A 19,706-nucleotide genomic window follows, 5' to 3' on the forward strand; every position below is an offset into this window, starting at 1 on the left:
AGAAGCCAAAGCCGCGATAGAGCGATCGAAAACCAGAGAAGCCAAAATCTTAGCCCGTCAACGATACGCGGCTCTTGAGAAGGAAGTAAAACGCTCATGTCGACGGGACAAGCGAGCGTGGGCAGACTCTCTGGCCAACGAAGGAGAGAGCCGCCGTAACCGGGGACATTCGCCTCCTCTACGATATCTCACGACGCTTAAGCGGGGCGAAGATGAATGCAACGCTGCCTGTGAAAGACGCGAATGATCAGTTATTGACCGACCCAACTGACCAGCTGAAACGCTGGATGGAGGACTTCGAACAACTTTTTCAAGTGCCAGCCAGGCCATCACCACCTCGGCATAATCTGCCTAGGATCCGACGTATAACACGCGTCAATACCGAAGCTCCATCACTGCTAGAGATTCAAACAGCCATCCAAAGCATGAAATCGAATAAAGCCCCAGGGGTCGACCGCATATCAGCCGAGATGCTCAAAGCTGACCCCATGACATCCGCTCAACTACTGCATCGTTTATTTCGAAATATCTGGGACACCGCAACTTTCCCGGTCGACTGGATGCAAGGTTTCTTAGTGAAGGTGCCCAAAAAGGGTGACCTGACTGTATGCGATAACTGGCGAGGCATTATGTTGCTGTGTACCGTTCTCAAAAGTTCTTCAAAAGTTCTGTGCAAAATTATCCTAGCCCGGATTCAGGAGAAGATCGATGCGACTCTCCGGCGGAAGCAGGCCGGATTCCGTGCCGAAAGATCCTGTGTGGACCATATTGTCACGCTCCGCATCATTCTGGAGCAGGTCAACGAATTCCAAGAGTCCCTTTACTTGGTATTCATTGACTACGAAAAAGCTTTCGACCGTCTCAATCACGAGAATATGTGGGGCGCCCTGAGACGCAAGGGGGTTCCTGAGAAAATCATCGGCCTCATCGAAGCACAGTACGAGGTCTTTTCGTGTAGAGTGCTGCACAATGGGGTCTTGTCCGACCCTATCCGGGTCGTAGCTGGTGTGAGGCAAGGATATATTCTATCACCGATAGTGTCCCTCATCGTAATCGACGAGATACACTGATATTCTTCCCTCCCCCTTCATACGGGAGTTTGGAAGACGTTTGCACTAGAAGTCCGCCCGGCGATCGCTTCGCAATCGCAACAATTGGGTACTGGCTTACAACCCGTGCAGTATCAACCAGGATAACGTTCTTAAAACAATAAACAAAATTGTATCAGTGCCTCTTTTAACGTGTTTTATTTTATTTCCATGTTTGTCCTCAAGTTAAATTGTTCTTACTTTGTTTTTCGTTTTGTGGATAAGTTAGTTTAAACAATATATTCAAAAAAAAATAAAAAATTGTTGAAAGTCCTTCGGTTGGGCCTAGAAGTGGTCTTTGACCCTTCTCTGTGTAGAACTGGGGTATACATCCCTAAATTCACTTGGATTAAAAAAAAAACATACACATTCTCAATTTTATATTGCTTCTATGTTAAAATTAAAGCAGTACTTCAGTAGCTTATATATCATTTAATGACTAATTAACTATAATCAGATCTCTTCCTCAAGCAAAAAATAGTTGTAAAATTGAGCAAAAATTAAAATCATTTGTAGCTGAATGTTGTAGTAGTAAGTACTTCAAAACTAAATTAAGAAACTATCGATAGTATATTAGTCAAATACTATCAAAAACGAAAAAAAAAACATTCTTAAAATTATTTAAAAAAATCCTTACTGGCTAACCTTAAAAAGGTATAAAATTGAAATGCACTTTCAAACATCACATTTGATTTTCCTTCTGTCTATTCTGTTTTACACATCAGAAACCTAGAAGATTATCAGTTCTACTCCTCTACCAGCTCTTCTACCAAAGTACTGTTGCTGCCACTTTCGCCGCTGTTCCCGTTTTTCTCCTTCCATGCCTCCTCCATATCCTTGAACGCATCCGCCACCAGCAGCTTGGTCACTTCGCCCACGATACGTTCCTTCACTTCAATTTCTTCGCGGTCAAAATTGGTCCAACGCGCTTCCTCGTCAAACATTTCCTGGGCCAGAATCTCGTCCACCTGATCCCGCTTGCGCTTGGCACTGCTTCCTGCGAACATCAGGAACGGCACCGGGCAATGGTGGAGGTTTAGCTGTTGCTGTTGTTGCTGAAGCAAAAAATCCTCGTTAAGGATCCGTTTGATTTTCTGCTTCATATAATTTTGAACGCAGATCAGGCGATCGGGTGGGTTGTAGAAAGTCAGAGGACGCTTCTCGAGTTTAACCGTGCGGAATGATACGTCCTCTTTTGGGGAACGTACGTCCGTGTACAGCTCTTTGCACATATCCAGGATAAGCTTTTCGTAGATGTTGGTTACGTTGTCGGCCTGAAGCTTTTCTTGAGTTGGTTCATCAAAATACAGTTCCTTTGTGCGCGTTTCGATAAGGTCATTAATTCGCGACTCCGGTGGAAAGATGAGTGCTAGAGGACTCCCGTTTGCTGGAGGGATGTATGGCGGTGGAGGTTTATTGGGGATTTCACGGAAGAAAACGACCTGTTGTTCCAATTGCTTGATCTCTTGCTCGATTTGCAGCTGTTGCCGGCGGAGTACTTCGGCTTCGTTGATGATGTCTGGCATTCGGTTGGGAATAACACTTGCTTGAGTGGAGTTACTGGGACCGTGCGCTGGTGGAGTCAGATAAGAGAAACTGGAAACACCGGAAGTGGAGGGAACATTCACTGTGGATGAGTGAGGAAAATTTTCATTCACGTTCTTATTACGAATCTTGATTTCGATCTTATGGCTTTCAACGATTTCTCCTGCTAGCGGTAAATCCTTGCTCTTTAAAGCGGTCGTATCATCCAGAAACGAATTTTTGTCCATACTTAGCTCTTCAGCGACAAAATCCATATCCGTGGAGTATTCCTCCTCGACGATGGAAGATGTGATTATTTCACTTTCTGGCGATTGCTGTCGATCCACTTTTGGAACTTCTGGGGATCGTATTACAGAAACTCGCTCAAAGCCTGCATTGAGATCACCCAAATTTTCATTCAGTGTGATGAGACGTTTTTCAAGATCCGATGTTGTTGAATCCTTAGACGCCCCTTCAACCGGAGTATCGTTACACTCAGTTTCTGTTTCTTCTGCGGTGGTTGGCGTTGTTGCCGTAGAGGAACTTGCTTCCTCTAAGGAAACGTTATCGGGTATGTCTTCAGATACCTTTTCAATTGAGTCTGCCATCGAGTCGGAAATGGTTTCTTCATTTAACAAGGAATCGTCATTCATCATAGGCGGGAGCGACGTATCTTCAATCAGCAGTTGACTATCTTCCGCCGAAAGAGCTATTCGGTTATCCTCAATTGTAGGAATGTCGAAGGTGACTGAGTACGTATCTGAACTTAACTTAGGATGACTGCCAGAGTCCTGCTCTTCTTCTATGGTATGGAATTCCACTGAAGTGGATTGATGCTTTTGTTGTTCTTCATGCTGCAACAGTTCATCTATGTTGGTTGTGGAAGATAGGAAACCATTTATGTTATCCGTAATGTCGCTTACACGTGATATGATCTCCTCCACATCTATGAGACTGCTTCGTTCATCATTCTCACTGTCATCCTTTGTTTCCGTTTCCACTTCTTCTTTTGCCATATTTACAATTTGGGATGTTTTATGTATCAATTCAGCCGAGTTGACCGTTGTTTGAAAGGAACTGCCTTCACTGGAGTCGATTGACGTATGAATATGCTCTGCACTAACATTTTTTAGATCACCGATCCCACTCATATTCCTTTCAGCGGCGCTTCCGCTGCTATTCATCCCACTTGTTGACTGTTCTAGCAGTGCTTTCCTCATGCTGCTGTTTTGCCTGAACCCTTCCAATACTCGCTGCTTTGCATCTTCGTATAAACTTTCCAAGTTTGCCTTCGTTAACGTATATCTCCCTCCCGGTTCATATCTGCTTTCCTTTACTCCTGTCAAACGATGCCATAGCCGGTTGAGCCTATTCCCACTTGCATGCACTTCATCATCGTCATTGTCCGATGATTTAGTTTCCGGTATTTGTTGCAGCGTTTTCAAACTTTTCTCGATGCTTCGGATGCGGTTGAGGGTGTGCTCGTCGGCCACTTGACTTTCGGCAATTTTGCGCTGATTGTACTGAAGCAGGTTTCTTTCGATGTCCAGGATTTCCTGTTCTTCCCGATCGAGTTTCTGGTGCCACTCGAGCAGTGTCTGGACATGATGCCGCCGTTTTTGAAGTTCCTCCTCCCGTCGTTGCAGTATGCTGAAAATACAGAATACTTTTAGAACATTTGATGCAAATATGTGGAATATTGCTACCCACTTTTCTAAGCTATCACTAGGCTGCAGTTCCATTCCGCGAACAGCTCCGGTCGTCATCATTAGCTGAAGCTGCGCATTGGAAATCGTCGTAGTAGTAGTTCTGGTCACCATTCTGTTCTGAGACATCAGATCGCTATTTCGCGCAGGCGTTGGCGATGCCCCAAGAAGCGAGGCATTGCGTTGATCACTTTTACCGCTGCCGCTGCTCGATTTCCTCAGCGAAATCTGGTTGGAATTGTGTGACGAAAACGAGTTCAATTTTTCCAGCGACTTAGGAGTCATGGGTGAACGGACGGTGCTTCTGGAGGAGACATCCGGGGTGAATTTTTTAAATCTGAAACAAAAGACCCATTCTAAAATTGAAACGCATCGACGTGAGCAAACTTTTACATACTTGTTTAAATCAGCACGTTCCTTTTCTAGTCGCATCAGGATGGCACGTTGCTTTTTCTTGATTACGCTTATTTGTTCCAGCATACCGCGTTCCCTATAACGTTGTTTCTGCAGTTCTAACCACGCAAGCTGACCTTTTGTGCGGTTGAGTAGTGCCTTTTCCTTAAGCCGAGCGTGAGCAGCCAGCTGATCTCCTTTGCACTTCTCGCTCTGGATCAGTTGATCGTACTGTAACGAACGTATATCAATGAAACCTTAATACTTGAAAGGAAAAATCTTTCTCGCTTAACTTTGCAAAAGGGCCTAAGTAACATTTTTTTTCATGAATTAATTTGAATATTGCAATCGACAGACCAATGTCAAAGTACAGACAAACAGACATAACACATTGAACATTCATTCATCAAATTCATCGTCGTTCAAACACTAACGACATCTGTTGATTTTAGTTAGTTGGGCAAACCACGAACCAGATGGCGGTAGTGTGCAAACGTCAAACTCGAGCAAATGATTATATGAATTGACCAGTAAATCAGGGAGCGATGGAAATTTGTCGAGTGTTATATCTGTTTGTCTGTGGTGAAAACTTAATTTTGATTGCAGTACTCAAATTGAAACCAGTAAAACCATTGCAGTACTCAAGGGGGACCCTTGAAAACAAAACACAATTTTGTCAAAAATTCAAAAACCATATATACAGAAAGGCAAAGCTTTTTTCACGATAATCACGTAATAATCTAATGCAGGAGATTCAAAATAATATATCATTGTCGTTTTTTTAACGAAATATTACTGAAAATCCTCCTTCCAATCGAAACTTACGATCTGTTCGTAAAAAAACTGTTCTCAAATTGACTTTTTTTATGGCTCAAATTAATCTGGAGTGTTACTAGGAAGCAAATAAAGCCACTACATCACTACTAAAAATCCACACATATTTATTGGCAAAAATCCATAGATTTAACTTATGATGTATATCAGAGCACACATAATCATTCTCCACGCGAACTACTAATAAAATATATATCCAAATAAACTTTATGTGTGGTCTCGAATTAGCAATTATTTAATTTATGTGTTGTTCGATATCGATTATATTAGGGTGGAGCTATTGCAAAAATTTATAACGGCGACACATATATCTTATATAGATATTTTTGGCAGTGATGGGAAATAATAAACTAAGCTCTTGTTAATAAATAGAAAAACATATAATTTGTTGGTGACAATATAGTTCAATCAATCAATATAGTTCATCAAGCCGGTGCAACCCAGTCGTCAAATCGTTCACCGGGACGCACAATCGATACTAGCTGTAAGGAAGCCCCTATTCCTCTCAGCGCAGTCGAGCTTCCGCTGCCAGCGACCAGCAGCCGTCCCGGTCCTGCGTCTGAGTTGGGAGACGGGGTCTTCCGAAATCCTATAACCGGCAAGTACAATCAGTTACCAGTATCTTCTGTACCTGAAAGCATTCCGATTTCCAGTATTGCTACACCATCTCCACGCCAGTTCAACTCCATGTTACCGGATGTTTCAAGAGATAGGCGTGCGGTTCAAGAATCTTCGAATGTATTGATATACTACCAGAACGTGGGCGGGATCAATAGTTCTCTTGCCGATTATCATTTGGCCCTTAGCGATGGCTGCTACGACGTCTATGCCTTCACCGAAACCTGGCTCAACAATAATACCACCGTAAATCAACTCTTCGACGAATCATACTGCGTTTATCGGCAAGATAGGTCATCTTCTAACAGTAACAAAAGCACTGGAGGGGGTGTTCTGCTAGCCGTTCGCTCCTGCTTCAAATCTTGCTTAGTGAGTCCTCCTGGAAACTCGTCAGTTGAGCAATTGTGGGTCGCTGTAACTACTGCTGATGCCGCTCTCTTCATCTGCGTTCTTTACATCCCTCCCGATCGAATCAATGATGCGGAGTTGATCGACAGTCACCTCGCTTCGCTTAACTGGGTGGTCTCGCAATTAGGACCAAGGGACAAAATGATTATCCTCGGTGACTTCAACTTGAGCACAATCAACTGGCAGCGCCATAAATCGGGATTTCTCTTCCCGATTGCATCGAGATCCCTGATCGGCCAGACGTCTCGTTTGCTGCTTGACGCGTACAGCACAGCTGGACTGAACCAGATGAATGATGTGGAAAATGAAAACAACCGAATACTTGACCTGCTTTTCATCAGCAACGAACTCCGCGGGAGCTGTTCGGTTATGCAGGCCCCATCACCGCTCGTCAAGATTGTCAGACATCATCCTCCCGTCCAGATGCAACTCAAGATAAATGCGCTCCATAACTTCCACGAGCCGACTGAAAGCATTTCATATGACTTTACAAGGCCAATTTTAACGGGATGAATGCCTTTCTTGCTCAAGTTGACTGGGATACGGCTCTTCGAGATTCTGACGTCAACCTAGCTGCTTCGACCATGTCAAACATACTACTTTACGCCATCGACCAGTTTGTTCCCGTGAGATCCACACCAGAACCGGTCAAACCAGCCTGGTCTAACGCTCATCTCAAAAATCTGAAAAGAGTCAAACGCGCGGCCCTCAGACAACACTGCAAGTATCGTACGGACTCTACAAAAGCTAGCTATATCAAGGCCAACTCCGAATATCAGCAACTCAACGATCATCTCTATAACGCCTTTCAAAATCGTTTGCAAAGTCGTCTCAGGAATAATCCCAAAAGCTTTTGGCGGTACGTCAACGAACAACGGAAGGAATCTGGATTGCCCTCAACGATGACTGACGGTTTATCTGAAGCCCAAACTACCAACGACATTGCTAATTTGTTCCGTACTCAATTCAGTAGTGTATTTACTAATGAGTATCTCGACCCGCAAGATGTAGTTATTGCCACTAGGAATGTTCCCAGTCTTCCTGCCGCTAGACAGCCATTGGTCATCACAAACGATTCAATAATAGCTGCCAGTAAGAAGTTGAAATCCTCCACGGGATGCGGCCCAGACGGTATCCCATCGGTTGTTATTAAACGTTGCGCAGAGTCGCTTGTCAGACCACTTACTGCAGTATTCAACCTCTCGCTGACTTCCGGGGTGTTTCCGGTGTGCTGGAAGCAGTCATATGTATTTCCAGTTTTCAAAAAGGGCTGCAAGAGGACCGTATCAAACTACCGGGGAATAGCTGCGCTGTGCGCCGTTTCCAAGCTATTTGAGTTGATTGTTCTTGGCGAATTGACTTCAAGCTACGCCCATTACATTTCAAACGACCAACATGGGTTTATGCCCAAACGTTCAACGACCACTAACCTAGCGTGCTTCACTTCCTTTGTAATAAGACAAATAGAGAATGGCCATCAGGTGGATGCAATCTATACAGATCTTTCTGCTGCATTCGACAAAATGAATCACCAGATTGCCGTAGCAAAATTTGACAAATTAGGCATAAATAACGCTCTGCTCAGCTGGCTTCAATCCTATTTATCAGGTCGCAGTATGGCGGTGAAAATTGGAGACCACATTTCTTCACCGTTTGTAGTCCGATCCGGCGTTCCACAGGGTAGTCATCTTGGACCGTTTCTGTTTCTGCTTTATATGAATGACGTCAACTTTATTTTGAAATGTCTAAAGTTATCGTACGCCGACGACTTGAAACTGTATTATTGTATCAAGCAAACTCAAGACGCAATGTTTCTGCAACAACAGTTTGAATCCTTTGCAGAATGGTGCCGTATCAACCGAATGACGCTCAATGTTGCTAAATGCTCGGTCATATCTTTTGGACGCAAACACTCTCTTCTCCAGCATGAATACGCTTTGGCAGATAAAAAGCTTCAACGAGAATCGACAGTCAAAGACCTAGGTGTTTTGGTCGATACGAAAATGACATTCAAGGACCACGTAGCATATATTGTTTCGAAGGCATCTTCACAGCTAGGTTTCCTTTTCCGATTTGCTAAGAAATTCCGGGATGTGTACTGCCTAAAATCATTGTTTTGCGCCACTGTTCGACCAATATTAGAATATTCCGCGGTCGTCTGGTCCCCGTATTATCAGAACGAAATTCAGCGCATCGAAACTATCCAACGCAAATTTGTCCGCTTTGCTCTACGACATTTGAGATGGAGAGATCCAGTCAACCTTCCCAGCTATAGTAACCGTTGCATGCTCATCAATCTCGATTCGCTTGAGGCAAGACGTAATGTGGCTAAAGCTTGCTTCATCGGTGACCTTTTACAAGCAGACATCGACTGCCAAACGCTTCTTAGCATGCTGGACATCAACACACGCCGCCGTAACCTCCGAACGCACTCGTTCTTCAATCTTCCTGCATCCAGAACTAACTATGGGCTACACGAGCCCATACGAAGCATGTCTCGCCTATTCAATAGATGTTATTCTGTGTTTAATTTTAATGTGTCACGAGAAACTAATAAGTGCAATTTCAGACGTGTTTTATGTTAATCTTGACAATACTAATGTATTTAGTTTTAAGTAAACGGTCATTGGGGTGACCATTTCACCTGTTGACAATAAAATAACAATATAACAATATAGTTGCTACTGCCTTATAAAGGGTTAAACGATCAATTTGAATTTGATTGAAGAAAACTGGACGAAAGAATAAGGGAGAAGAAAGAAAGATGGAGGAACAAGGAAGAAATGAGGAAAGAATGAAGATGAAAAAAAACGAAAGGAGAAGAAAAAAACTTCTTGAGCGATTTCAGCCTTGGGCTTGTTCATCTCTTAAGAATGAAAAGATGGGCGACTGTTACACTTTGTTAAATTTGATTCTATAGTTCTGCATTGGCACGGCAAATGCTGGGTAAAGCGTACCATTGGTACTTCGCGTACCTGAAGGAATGAAATAGACCCCATCTTGCGGTCCTTAGCCTCTTACCCAGCTACTCCTATCCCTACCTCCCCGTGGTGCTGGCCGGGATACGAGCAACCTTAGAGAAGATCGGGTAACCAACCCCGGTGGGAACTATGGTCGCATGCTGACAGGGAAGGGGGGTTTGCTCCTCCCCGGAGGTGCAAATCTTACTGAGCGTCTGTTCTCCATGTCAGGATCGGCTCACAACAGCGTCTGTTCTCCATGTTAGGGGCGGCTGATCATCGTCCGAGTGCCAGCGAGGGACTCTAAGTGAAACTGTGCACCATGGTCAACCGGGAATAAGGAGGAATGGTCCTCCGAAAATTTAGGGGGTTTGGTGTCAGGCCCTGCAAGCCAGCCTTTAAAAAACATAAGCAACAAACAATCAACAAGAGAGTACGGACCGGAACCATCGGCGAAGACCACCGCGACGAAAAGGGACTAGCGATTGGAAACTTGGTTCGTGGAACTGCAAATCTCTCATCTTCATCGGGAGCACACGCATACTCGCCGATGTGCTCAAAGACCGTGGATTCGGCACCGTAGCGCTGCAGGAGGTTTGTTGGAAGGGATAAATGGTGCGAACGTTTAGAGGTAATCATACCATCTACCAGAGCTGCGGCAACACACACGAGCTGGGAATAGCCTTCATAGTAATGGGCGATATGCAAAGGCGCGTGATCGGGTGGTGGCCGATCAATGAAAGAATGTGCAAGTTGAGGATCAAAGGCCGGTTCTTCAACTTCAGCATAATCAACGTCCATAGCCCACGGACGTCAAAATCATCATAGGAAATTTGAACGCTCAAGTTGGCCAAGAGGAGGAGTTTAGACCGACTATTGGGAAGTTCAGCACTCATCGGCTGACGAACGAAAACGGCCTACGACTAATTGATTTCGCCGCCTCCAAGAATATGGCCATTCGCAGCACCTACTTCTAACACAGCCTCCCGTATCGGACTTTTTCAGGAGAAGAAACGCCGCCTGGAAGAAGCGAAGTGCGGAGGAGATGGAACAGCTGTGCCGTTCTCAAGAAACACGCAAGTTCTACCAGAAGCTCAACGCATCTCACAAAGGCTTCGTGCCGCGAGCCGAAATGTGCCGGGATAAGGATGGGAGCATCTTGGCGGTGGTGATCGAAAGATGGAAGCAGCACTATGAGGAACACTTGAATGGCGCTGAGAGTACAGGCAGTGAAAGTCAAGGCAGCGGAGGATATAACTACGTCAGTTTAACGCACGATGGAAGCCAACCAGCCCCCACCTTGAGGGAAATTAAGGATGCCATCCAACAGCTAAAGACCAATAAAGCAGCTGGTAAGGATGGTATCGGAGATGAGCTCATCAAGATGAGCCTGGAAAAGCTAGCCACTTGCCTGCACAAACTGATAGTCAGAATCTGGGAAACTGAACAGCTACCGGAGGAGTAGAGGAAGGGGTTATATGTCCCATCTACAAGAAAGGCGACAAGCTGGAGTGTGAGAACTTTCGAGCGATCACCATCCTTAATGCCGCCTACAAAGTGATATCCCAGATCATCTTCCGTCGTCTGTCACCATTAGTGAATGAGTTCGTGGGAAGTTATCAAGTCGGCTTCGTTGACGGCCGCTCGACAACGGACCAGATCTTTACTGTACGGCAAATCCTTCAAAAATGCCGTGAATACCAGGTCCCAACGCACCATCTGTTCGTTGATTTCAAGGCGTCATACGACAGTATAGACCGCGTAGAGCTATGGGAAATTATGGACGAGTACAGCTTCCCTGGGAAGCTTACCAGACTGATCAAAGCAACGGTGGATGGTGTGCAAAACTGTGTGAAGATTTCGGGCGAACACTTCAGTTCGTTCGAATCGCGCCGGGGACTAAGACACGATGGACTTTCGTGCCTGTTGTTCAACGTTGTGCTAGAAGGTGTCATGCGGAGAGCCGGGTGCGTGTAACAGCCGGGGTACGATTTTCAACACATCCAGTCAATTTATTTGTTTCGCGGATGATATGAAACGCCTGAAACGCGAAACAACAAAAGTTGGACTGGTGGTGAATGCGTCAAAGGCAAAGTACATGCTTGTGGGCGGAACCGAGCGCAACAGGGCCCGCCTGGGAAGCAGTGTTACGATAGACGGGATACCTTCGAGGTGGTCGAGGAATTCGTCTACCTCGGATCCTTGCTAACGGTTGATAACAATGTTAGTCGTGAAATACGAAGGCGCATCATCTGTGGAAGTCGGGCCTACTACGGGCTCAAGAAGGAACTGCGGTCAAAAAAGATTCACCACCGCACTAAATGTGTCATGTGCAAGACGCTGATAAGGCCGGTAGTCCTCCTACGGACATGAAACATGGACAATGCTCGAGGAGGACTTGCAAGCACTCGGAGTATTCGAGAGACGGGTGCATGGTCCTAAGCACCGGTTTGGCGGTGTGCAAGAAGACGGTGTGTGGCGGCGAAGAATGAACCAGCCCAGCTCTACGGTGTACGATGGGCAGGACATGTTGCAAGAATGCCAGACAGCAACCCTGCAAATATGGTGTTCGCTTCCGATCCGGCAGGTACGAGACGGCGTGGAGCGCAGCGAGCGAGATGGGCAGACCAGGTGCAAAACGACTTGGCGTGCGTGGGGCGTATTCAAGGATGGAGAGATGCGGCGTATTGTGGTGTAAAATTGTTGATTCAGTGTTATCTGTTTAGATGTAGACTAAATAAATGAATGAAAATGCAATGTCTTCTTCTTTTGCCTTGGAAGCAGCTGATGTGGTTTGAAAGGTCACTTAGTCATATAGTTCAATTATAAGTTATTTAATTTGTTAGCTTTATGTGACCACATTGAAAATATAAAAAAATGTTGCATATTAGTGTTCGGTAAGACGCGCGGCTACAAAGCAAGACTATGTTGAGGGTGGCTGGGTTGGATTCCCGGTGCCGGTCTAGGCAATTTTCGGATTGGAAATTGTCTCGACTTCCCTGGGCATAAAAGTATCATCGTGCTAGCCTCATAACATACGAATGCAAAAATGGTAACCTGGCTTAGAAACCTCGCAGTTAATAACTGTGGAAGTGCTTAATGAACACTAAGCTGCGAGGCGGCTCTGTCCCAGCGTGGAGATGTAATAGAGATGGTCGGGTTTCACATTTTGTAAACCCGAACCCGATTTAGAAATTCATTTCAAACCCGGACCCGACCCGAACCCGGAATGAAAAATCTTATCAAACCCGAACCCGACCCGTACCCGACAATTTTTGCAGTCTCAAACCCGAGCTGGACCCGAACTAATTTTTTGGCGGAAAATTCAAATTAGATTCTTTATATTTCTCTTTACACCCAAAAGGGTATAGGCCTAAACAACGAACAAGCCTTAAAATTACCAGAAACGAATAAAAAAATATTCAAAACTTTATTTTTCAAACTTGTACCCGACCCAGACCCGGCATTTTATCATCTCACAAACCCGTACCCGACCCGAACCCGACATTGGTCGAATTTTCCAAACCCGAACCCGTCGGGTTCTCTAGGATGTAATGCCAATAAGAAGAAGAAGGAGATTTATGCAGAATGAAAATTTATTAACATTGTGTGTTCTGGGTTTAGGGTATGCGATACCATCACGACAGAATATGTTTTTGGTTACCATATCAGTGCTAATGGCTAATGGTAAGCTCACCCATCGCGGCAAGATCACATATCCGAGGGGAGGGAAATCCCTATTGAACGTATATCCGAAACAGTTATTAGGTCGAAAAGTAAATAAATGTAGTTTGGCCGAAAACGATGTATAGCTGAAAGAGTTTTCGGCCAAACGACCGTTTCGGCCAGACAATCTGTTAGACGACTTTTTCGGCCAAATTACCAGTTTAGCCGTCTGTCGTTTTCGGCCAAAAGAATTAGCCTTGAAAAAAAAATGTCTTATGGACAATACAAAGAAATTCCTTGAAAATTCCGAGCAATTTCACGTTGAAAACAAAATTTTTTTTTTGGTTGTGATCTACACTTTGACCAATCTTCCTCAAAAGCTTTGAAGAATTTTCAGTGAAAATGCTTAGGTAATCTAGATTAACTAAGCATCCCTTCTACAAATCAGAAGCTCCCACAATTACGAAGGATTTTTTGTGTAAATTCGAGGAATTCTCAACAGGAACTTTCCACGGATATTTTTTGTAGAAATTTGGAACAACTTCCAGTGAAAATTCAGAGGAGGCTGTTTACCATGTTTGCTCTCTGTCTGGTGTAATGGTGTAAGCTTGTGATCGGTGTTTCAAAATGTGCGGTGATGGCCTTCCACCGTCCCAAGAGTTCGATAATTTTGACTTGACTTCCAAGTCGATAACTGCTGCTGCGCGCCGCCGTTTACAATTTGTCACGCCACTTATCTATAATTTCCCACGCCGATTCAAATTTGAAGAAATCCGTAAAGTTTCCTGATTGATCCCTACCACATCTCGTTGTAACACCAGAGAATTTTTCGTAAAAATACCAATGATTATCTTGAGAGTTTAATTCAATTTCTAATTGAAATTTCTAAAAAGTAGAGGGTTATATCAAAGATACGACCGCATATTGAACGTAGAATTTACGTAATTATGTAGTGCGATACTGGATGCAAAATTTGACCCTCAACATTTTATGCATGTTCATGCCGGATGGCTAATAGCCGAAATGTAGGCAATTTACTCTTTAAGTGCAATTTCAACATTGGCTGGCGAAATTCAAATTTCAATAGCTAATCAATAGCTAAATGCAATGAATCAATTGTTTACAATAGTTGTATAGAATCTTAGAGAGAGTTTATTGATCGACTCATACAAAAAGTTATTGGCGCGTACTTCCTGATCTTTTCGTGACGGCCTCAAATTTGACACTTTGGAATGACCCCCCTCTATCTTACCGAAGGACGTAATTCTACGTCAAAACTCTCCGTAAAAACTAAGAAAAAACTCGCGTAAAGTTCCGAGATTTTTTTTTTAAAGTTCGAGAATTCTTTGGAATTACCAAGTGGAGCTCTTTGGATTTCCCAACGGAAATTGTTTGACCTTTCATCAAAAAAACTTCGGATTTTACATGAGAATCTCATCAGGATATTGTTGTTGAAGTCATCAGAAGTTGTTCTAAATTTCTACAGAAAAATATTCTGAATATCCGCGGAAAGTTTCTGTTGAGTACTCTTCAAAATTTACACAGAATATCTTTCATAATTGTACGATATTGTGATTGGAAGATGCTTTAACGTTGATTTTCTCAATGCAGATTAATTTGACTAGGTTGGCATAGCCAACGTTAAAACAGACAATTCTTCGAAAAAATCACGGGAGACTCCCTGGAATTTTCAAAAATTCTTCAAAGCTCCCGCGTAAGATTATTCAAAATTATTCACATCAACGGAAAATAGCTCAAACTTGATTAAGGATTTTTCTTTGAATTTCTACAAAAAATTCTTTGTATGGTCCATAAGAAATTCGATTGGCCGAAAGCACCAGACGGGCGAACTGGTAATTTGCCTGCAAAAGCCGTTCGCCCTAATAAGCCCTCTGACCGAAATGATAGTTTGGTCACAGAACTACCGTCATACGCATATTTGTCGAAGTCATTAGACAAAAATGCTATTTGGCATACGGCATTTGGCATAATATCAATTACTGAATGAGGCGCATGCACCACAATTCGAATCAGCTTACTTGAATAGTTTACCACAGAAGTTTAAGGTGAACGGATTGAATCCTATAGGTAAAACATCAATAACTCACCAATCCAATCGTGGAATAGCTCAGATTCGTCTCCGAAATGGTGGTAGACATAACCGACAGTTCCATATCGGTCCGATTGAACACTGCCATGATGTCGCTGCCCATCGTGGTGTCGTTTCCGATGCCCGTTGCCTTCGTTGCCATTTCGATGGCTTCCAGTTCGGAGTCGTCTGCGCTGGAACTGTAAGCAGCTTTGAGTATTTCCATTTCGTACTGCTCTTTCGGCGATTGATCGTTCAATGCTTCACTCCGTTCCGAAATGAGCATGCTGATGGATTCCAGACTCTTCGAGTGGTCGAGGGTGTCCCGCAGGGTTGTGGATGCTACCGGAGCTTCGTCGCTGATTTGTGTTTCGATGCTGGTCGAGCTGTGAGCAGGCTCGATTCGGATTTCGATTTTGTTTGCGGCTTCCGTGGAGTTCGATAGTAGTTGTTGCTTTTGGCGAAGGCTTTCCTCGAACGAGGGAAGGTACTCCTCTGGCATGGGTGGATTCGTGTTGTGGCTGTCCGACAGGCTGAGCGATTTGGAATCGAGCAGTTGCGATTGTGATTCGCTTGATTGGGTTTTACCGGTGGGACTTTCTTCCGGGCTGGTGGAGCTAAGCGGGCCGGTCGATGAGGAGGATGTTGTAGTGGCTATCGATATTGAGCTTTTCTCCGGTGTTGATTGAGTTGAATCAGGAGGATGCTGGTTGGACGGCAGCTTAGAGTCATTAGATCGTTCAAAGTCTTCGCTATAGTTGGAATTTCCGGAAGCGTTGGCAACGATTGAGGGAACCGGAGTGGTTTGGGTCATTTCGTCGCGGATTTTAATCCGCTCCATTGGTACGGAATCTACAGGCTTCTTCAGGGCGGAATAAAGTTGCTGATTAACTTCGATCACTTGTGTAAGGCTGCGATTGAAGGCTTCAAGCATCTTTTGGTACTCGAGTTCCTTTATTGTCTTTTCCGTAGGTTTCTGCAAAAAGTGTTGCTGCTTTTCTGAGGTGTTAAGACTGAGTTGGCTTTGGCGCAAATTTTCCGGATGAACGTTGCGGTTGTTGAAGGAGACTCGGTCGGGTATTAGTTCCGCGTTGGGCATGTGGTCCCCACGGTGAACGTTGATGCTCCGATCGAACGCTGAGCTATTGGCGGTAATCTTGAGGTTCGATATGCGATCTACAGAAAGGGGGCTTATTGGACCCGTTAGTTCTGGGCGAATAGATTCCCGAGTAGCCGCATGAGTGGTGTCAAATTTAGTGCTACTCAATGGTGGCAGTGGTAAGGCAAAGTCCGACTTAATAGAGCTTATCTCCGAGGTAGTATTAGAGTCTGAGTGATGAAGTAAAACTGACGAAATATTCTGTTCGATTTCGGATGATGGCTTGTTAACGTAAGGCACAGATTTCAGCGTTTCCAAATAATCAATACACTTTTGACTGTTTGTAGTTTTGGAACGCCTTGGAACAGTCTCTTCAATTTTCTTAGGAATGATTGATTCATTGGGGCGCGCAGTTTGATTCGGATTCATGCCACGAATCGCTTCCAGCTTTTTTCGAACGGCCATTATAAATGGGTAGGGATCCGGCTGCAGCAAAGTGTGCTTCAACCACGGAGGTACTGGTCTGAATTCTTTCTTGTCTGGTGGTGGAGTTACTTGAAGTGGTTTCATAGTTGAGTCGGGCACAAGCGTTATTTCCGGAACCTTCAGCTTAAGCTCTTCTTCCAAAACAGATACACGCTTCTCGGGTGAGATCTCAATTGATTCGTCTCGATCCTGTTCAAGGTGCTTTGATGGACTTTTTACTGCAGGCTGTTGAGCTGGATTCGGTGGAGTTTTTAATCTCAACGGACTCATCATGACCTCTTCCAGTGCAACTTCGTCAGGTTTCCGCATGATTCCCATCTTTTCAGTAAGATTTGCTTTCAGCAAAGAAGACCTTCGTTTGGACTCTTTACTGTTTACTGAAGACTTACCGGAATCCGACTTGGCCGTATTCGGAGCTGGAGCTGGTTGGAGTGAAGAAGTCGAAACACTTTTTCTCAACGGCTTTACGGGAGGCGTTTTACTTCGTTCTGCAACTTTTACAGGAGCAGCACCGGATTTTTGACTACCTGTTCCGGAAGCCGAAAGCGATCGTTTACGAGCTTTCTGCACATTTTTTGACACGAGCACCTGCGTATTTTTCTTGAGATCGTCTAGTCGCTTCTTGATCAATTCCTTTTTGTTGGTTTGTGGACCCAATGCTTTCTTGTCCTGCTTACGCTTCGCCTGTTGCTCTTTAATAAACTCTCGGGCTTTTTGAGGGTCGTATGATTTTTCTTTTTCTTTCTTGGGTTCCGAAGTTGATTTTCTGCTGTCCGTCGTTTTCGGACGCGACGGACGCTTCTGTACGATCGGCTCCACTAACTCTTTAGGCATATCTGAAGGTTTCGATTCTTCCGACATTTGTCCAATTTCCGACGCAGTTACAGACTTTGTAGAACTTGGCTTATCAGAGTTGCTGTTACTATTGCTGGCATTTTTGGTAGAACTGTCAGATTTGTTGTTTTCAGTGATATTCTTCTGAATCGAGTCACCACTGCTCATGCTCGTTGCCTTAGAAATTTCAAAGGCCGCCTAGAAGAAAAATTGCAAAGAATCAATTTGCATTTATAAAATCAGGAGCATCTCCTCTTTAATAAAACTATACCTTGGTCACATTCTCCTTCTGGATACTTTCTAGTAAATAATTCTGAAATTCACTACTCGCTTGATTTCTTTCGTTCTTTTTTGCTTCGAATTCCTCCTTGAGTCGACTGGAGCTTGTCTGCGGAAGGGGAAGAATTCTGTATCCCTCCCCTTGAGTTGCAGGTTTAGCTTCATCCTCCACACTTAATGAGTGTTTGTGATGTTGCAAAACATGACCATTTTCAGTTATGGCAGCCGAGGAGGTAAACGTTTGAATAGACTTGATAACCATCGACGGTGGTTTACGCTTCGGACTTGTTGGCGGATCTTTGAGCACAAGCTTTGTGATTTGCATTGTTCCTTTTTTTCGAGGCGATCCCGGTTGAATCGAATCTGTGCTGCGTTCACGAATGATTTGAACTGAAATATAAGAAACAAGAGTTGATTACATTTTAACATTTTGGTAAGCATTGTTGAATTAAAATACACCCTTTAACAGCCCTGCAATTGAATCAAAACTCCACATAGATACCAACCTGCACTTCTCCGAATTGGGACTTCGTCCAGTGAGCGTATTGAATAAGTAGCTGAATTACGGCTATCATGACTCTCGGAATCAGTTGACATGGTTCCCCTCGCATTAATTTTCTGTCAAAAACGTTAAATCAGAACCGCATTCCTTCTCGTCCTCAAAGATTGATCCGACTCAAGAACACAACCACCAAGAAGAAAATCTTGCTGTGATTTGATTCCGGGAACCGTGCAGACATTCCACCACTTTGCATGCTAGATTTCCGTGCTGAACTACATGAATTCCGAAAATGTTTTATCACTTTCACCTTCTGCGATAGGCGAACTATACAATTCACATTATTAGATAGCAGATTATTACGGTAAAAGCACTTTTTAACCAATAATATAAATTCACTTTCTCGACCTTGTTACCGGCCACGAACGCGTTTTTCTTCTGTTTGTGCTCGACTCGTTTCCCAACAACCGTTGGTTTTGTGTTGAATGTCGAACAGAACGAGGAAGGGAAAGAGGGGATGTATCAAAACAAGTTTTATTTTTTGACGTTCTCTTTTGGTCGTCTCGCACGTCGTAGCCGTTCGTCAAATCAAAAGCAACGCGTCGCTGCATTACTTGTTTCGTTGTGGTTGCTGTCTTGGCTATAGGCAGTTACAACTTGATAACGCATAACGCTTGCCATGTGCGTTTCGGCGATTTCAAAAGGATTGGCACGAGCCACAGTCGGTTTTTTTTACTAATTTTATTTGCTAATTATCTAATACATGCATTCATCTCGTAGACTAGGTGTTCCGTGTTTTCTTAACACTATCATCCTTATTTCCTATGTTACGTTTTTAGTTATTATTAATACATTTCAATTGCCTCTGGCAGTTCGGATTTTTCCTCTGGTTGAATTGAACCATGTAGGAATTACAATGTTTTCTACTTAAACTAAACTTAACCTAATTTATACTAAGGGTACAAGGAGCTAATCGTGGCAATAGAAGATTGCAACGATTTTTGTCTAAAATTGGAAATTATTTTGTTGGACATTTGTTGCAATGTCTCAATATTAGAAATTCTATGAAGTTCATTGGTACTCTACCACGGAGGCAACTTCAGAATCATTCAACTAGTCCATATTGGCACAGCATACAACATGGCAGGTCTAAAAAATTGTTTGTAAATCAAAAGTTTGTTCTTAAGACAAAGTTTTGATGTTCTGTTTATAAGTGGATATAG

At 43.8% G+C, this 19,706-nt stretch overlaps 1 protein-coding gene across 1 annotated transcript; it reads right to left on the reverse strand.

Annotated features, from left to right (window-relative positions):
• Positions 1-1,231: 1,231 nt before the first annotated feature.
• LOC134212832 (centrosome-associated protein 350-like) lies at positions 1,232-18,952 on the reverse strand. The gene is made up of 6 exons (XM_062691050.1): positions 18,491-18,952; positions 17,977-18,374; positions 15,306-17,903; positions 4,716-4,942; positions 4,323-4,655; positions 1,232-4,262 (listed from the first exon to the last, which is right to left on the reverse strand). The coding sequence occupies exons 1-6, from the start codon at positions 18,579-18,581 to the stop codon at positions 1,835-1,837; spliced, it is 6,075 nt and encodes a 2,024-aa protein (XP_062547034.1). The 5' UTR covers positions 18,582-18,952; the 3' UTR covers positions 1,232-1,834.
• Positions 18,953-19,706: the final 754 nt, after the last annotated feature.

The sequence above is a fragment of the Armigeres subalbatus genome, chromosome 2 (assembly GCF_024139115.2).
Source record: "Armigeres subalbatus isolate Guangzhou_Male chromosome 2, GZ_Asu_2, whole genome shotgun sequence".
Lineage (NCBI taxonomy): Eukaryota > Metazoa > Arthropoda > Insecta > Diptera > Culicidae > Armigeres > Armigeres subalbatus.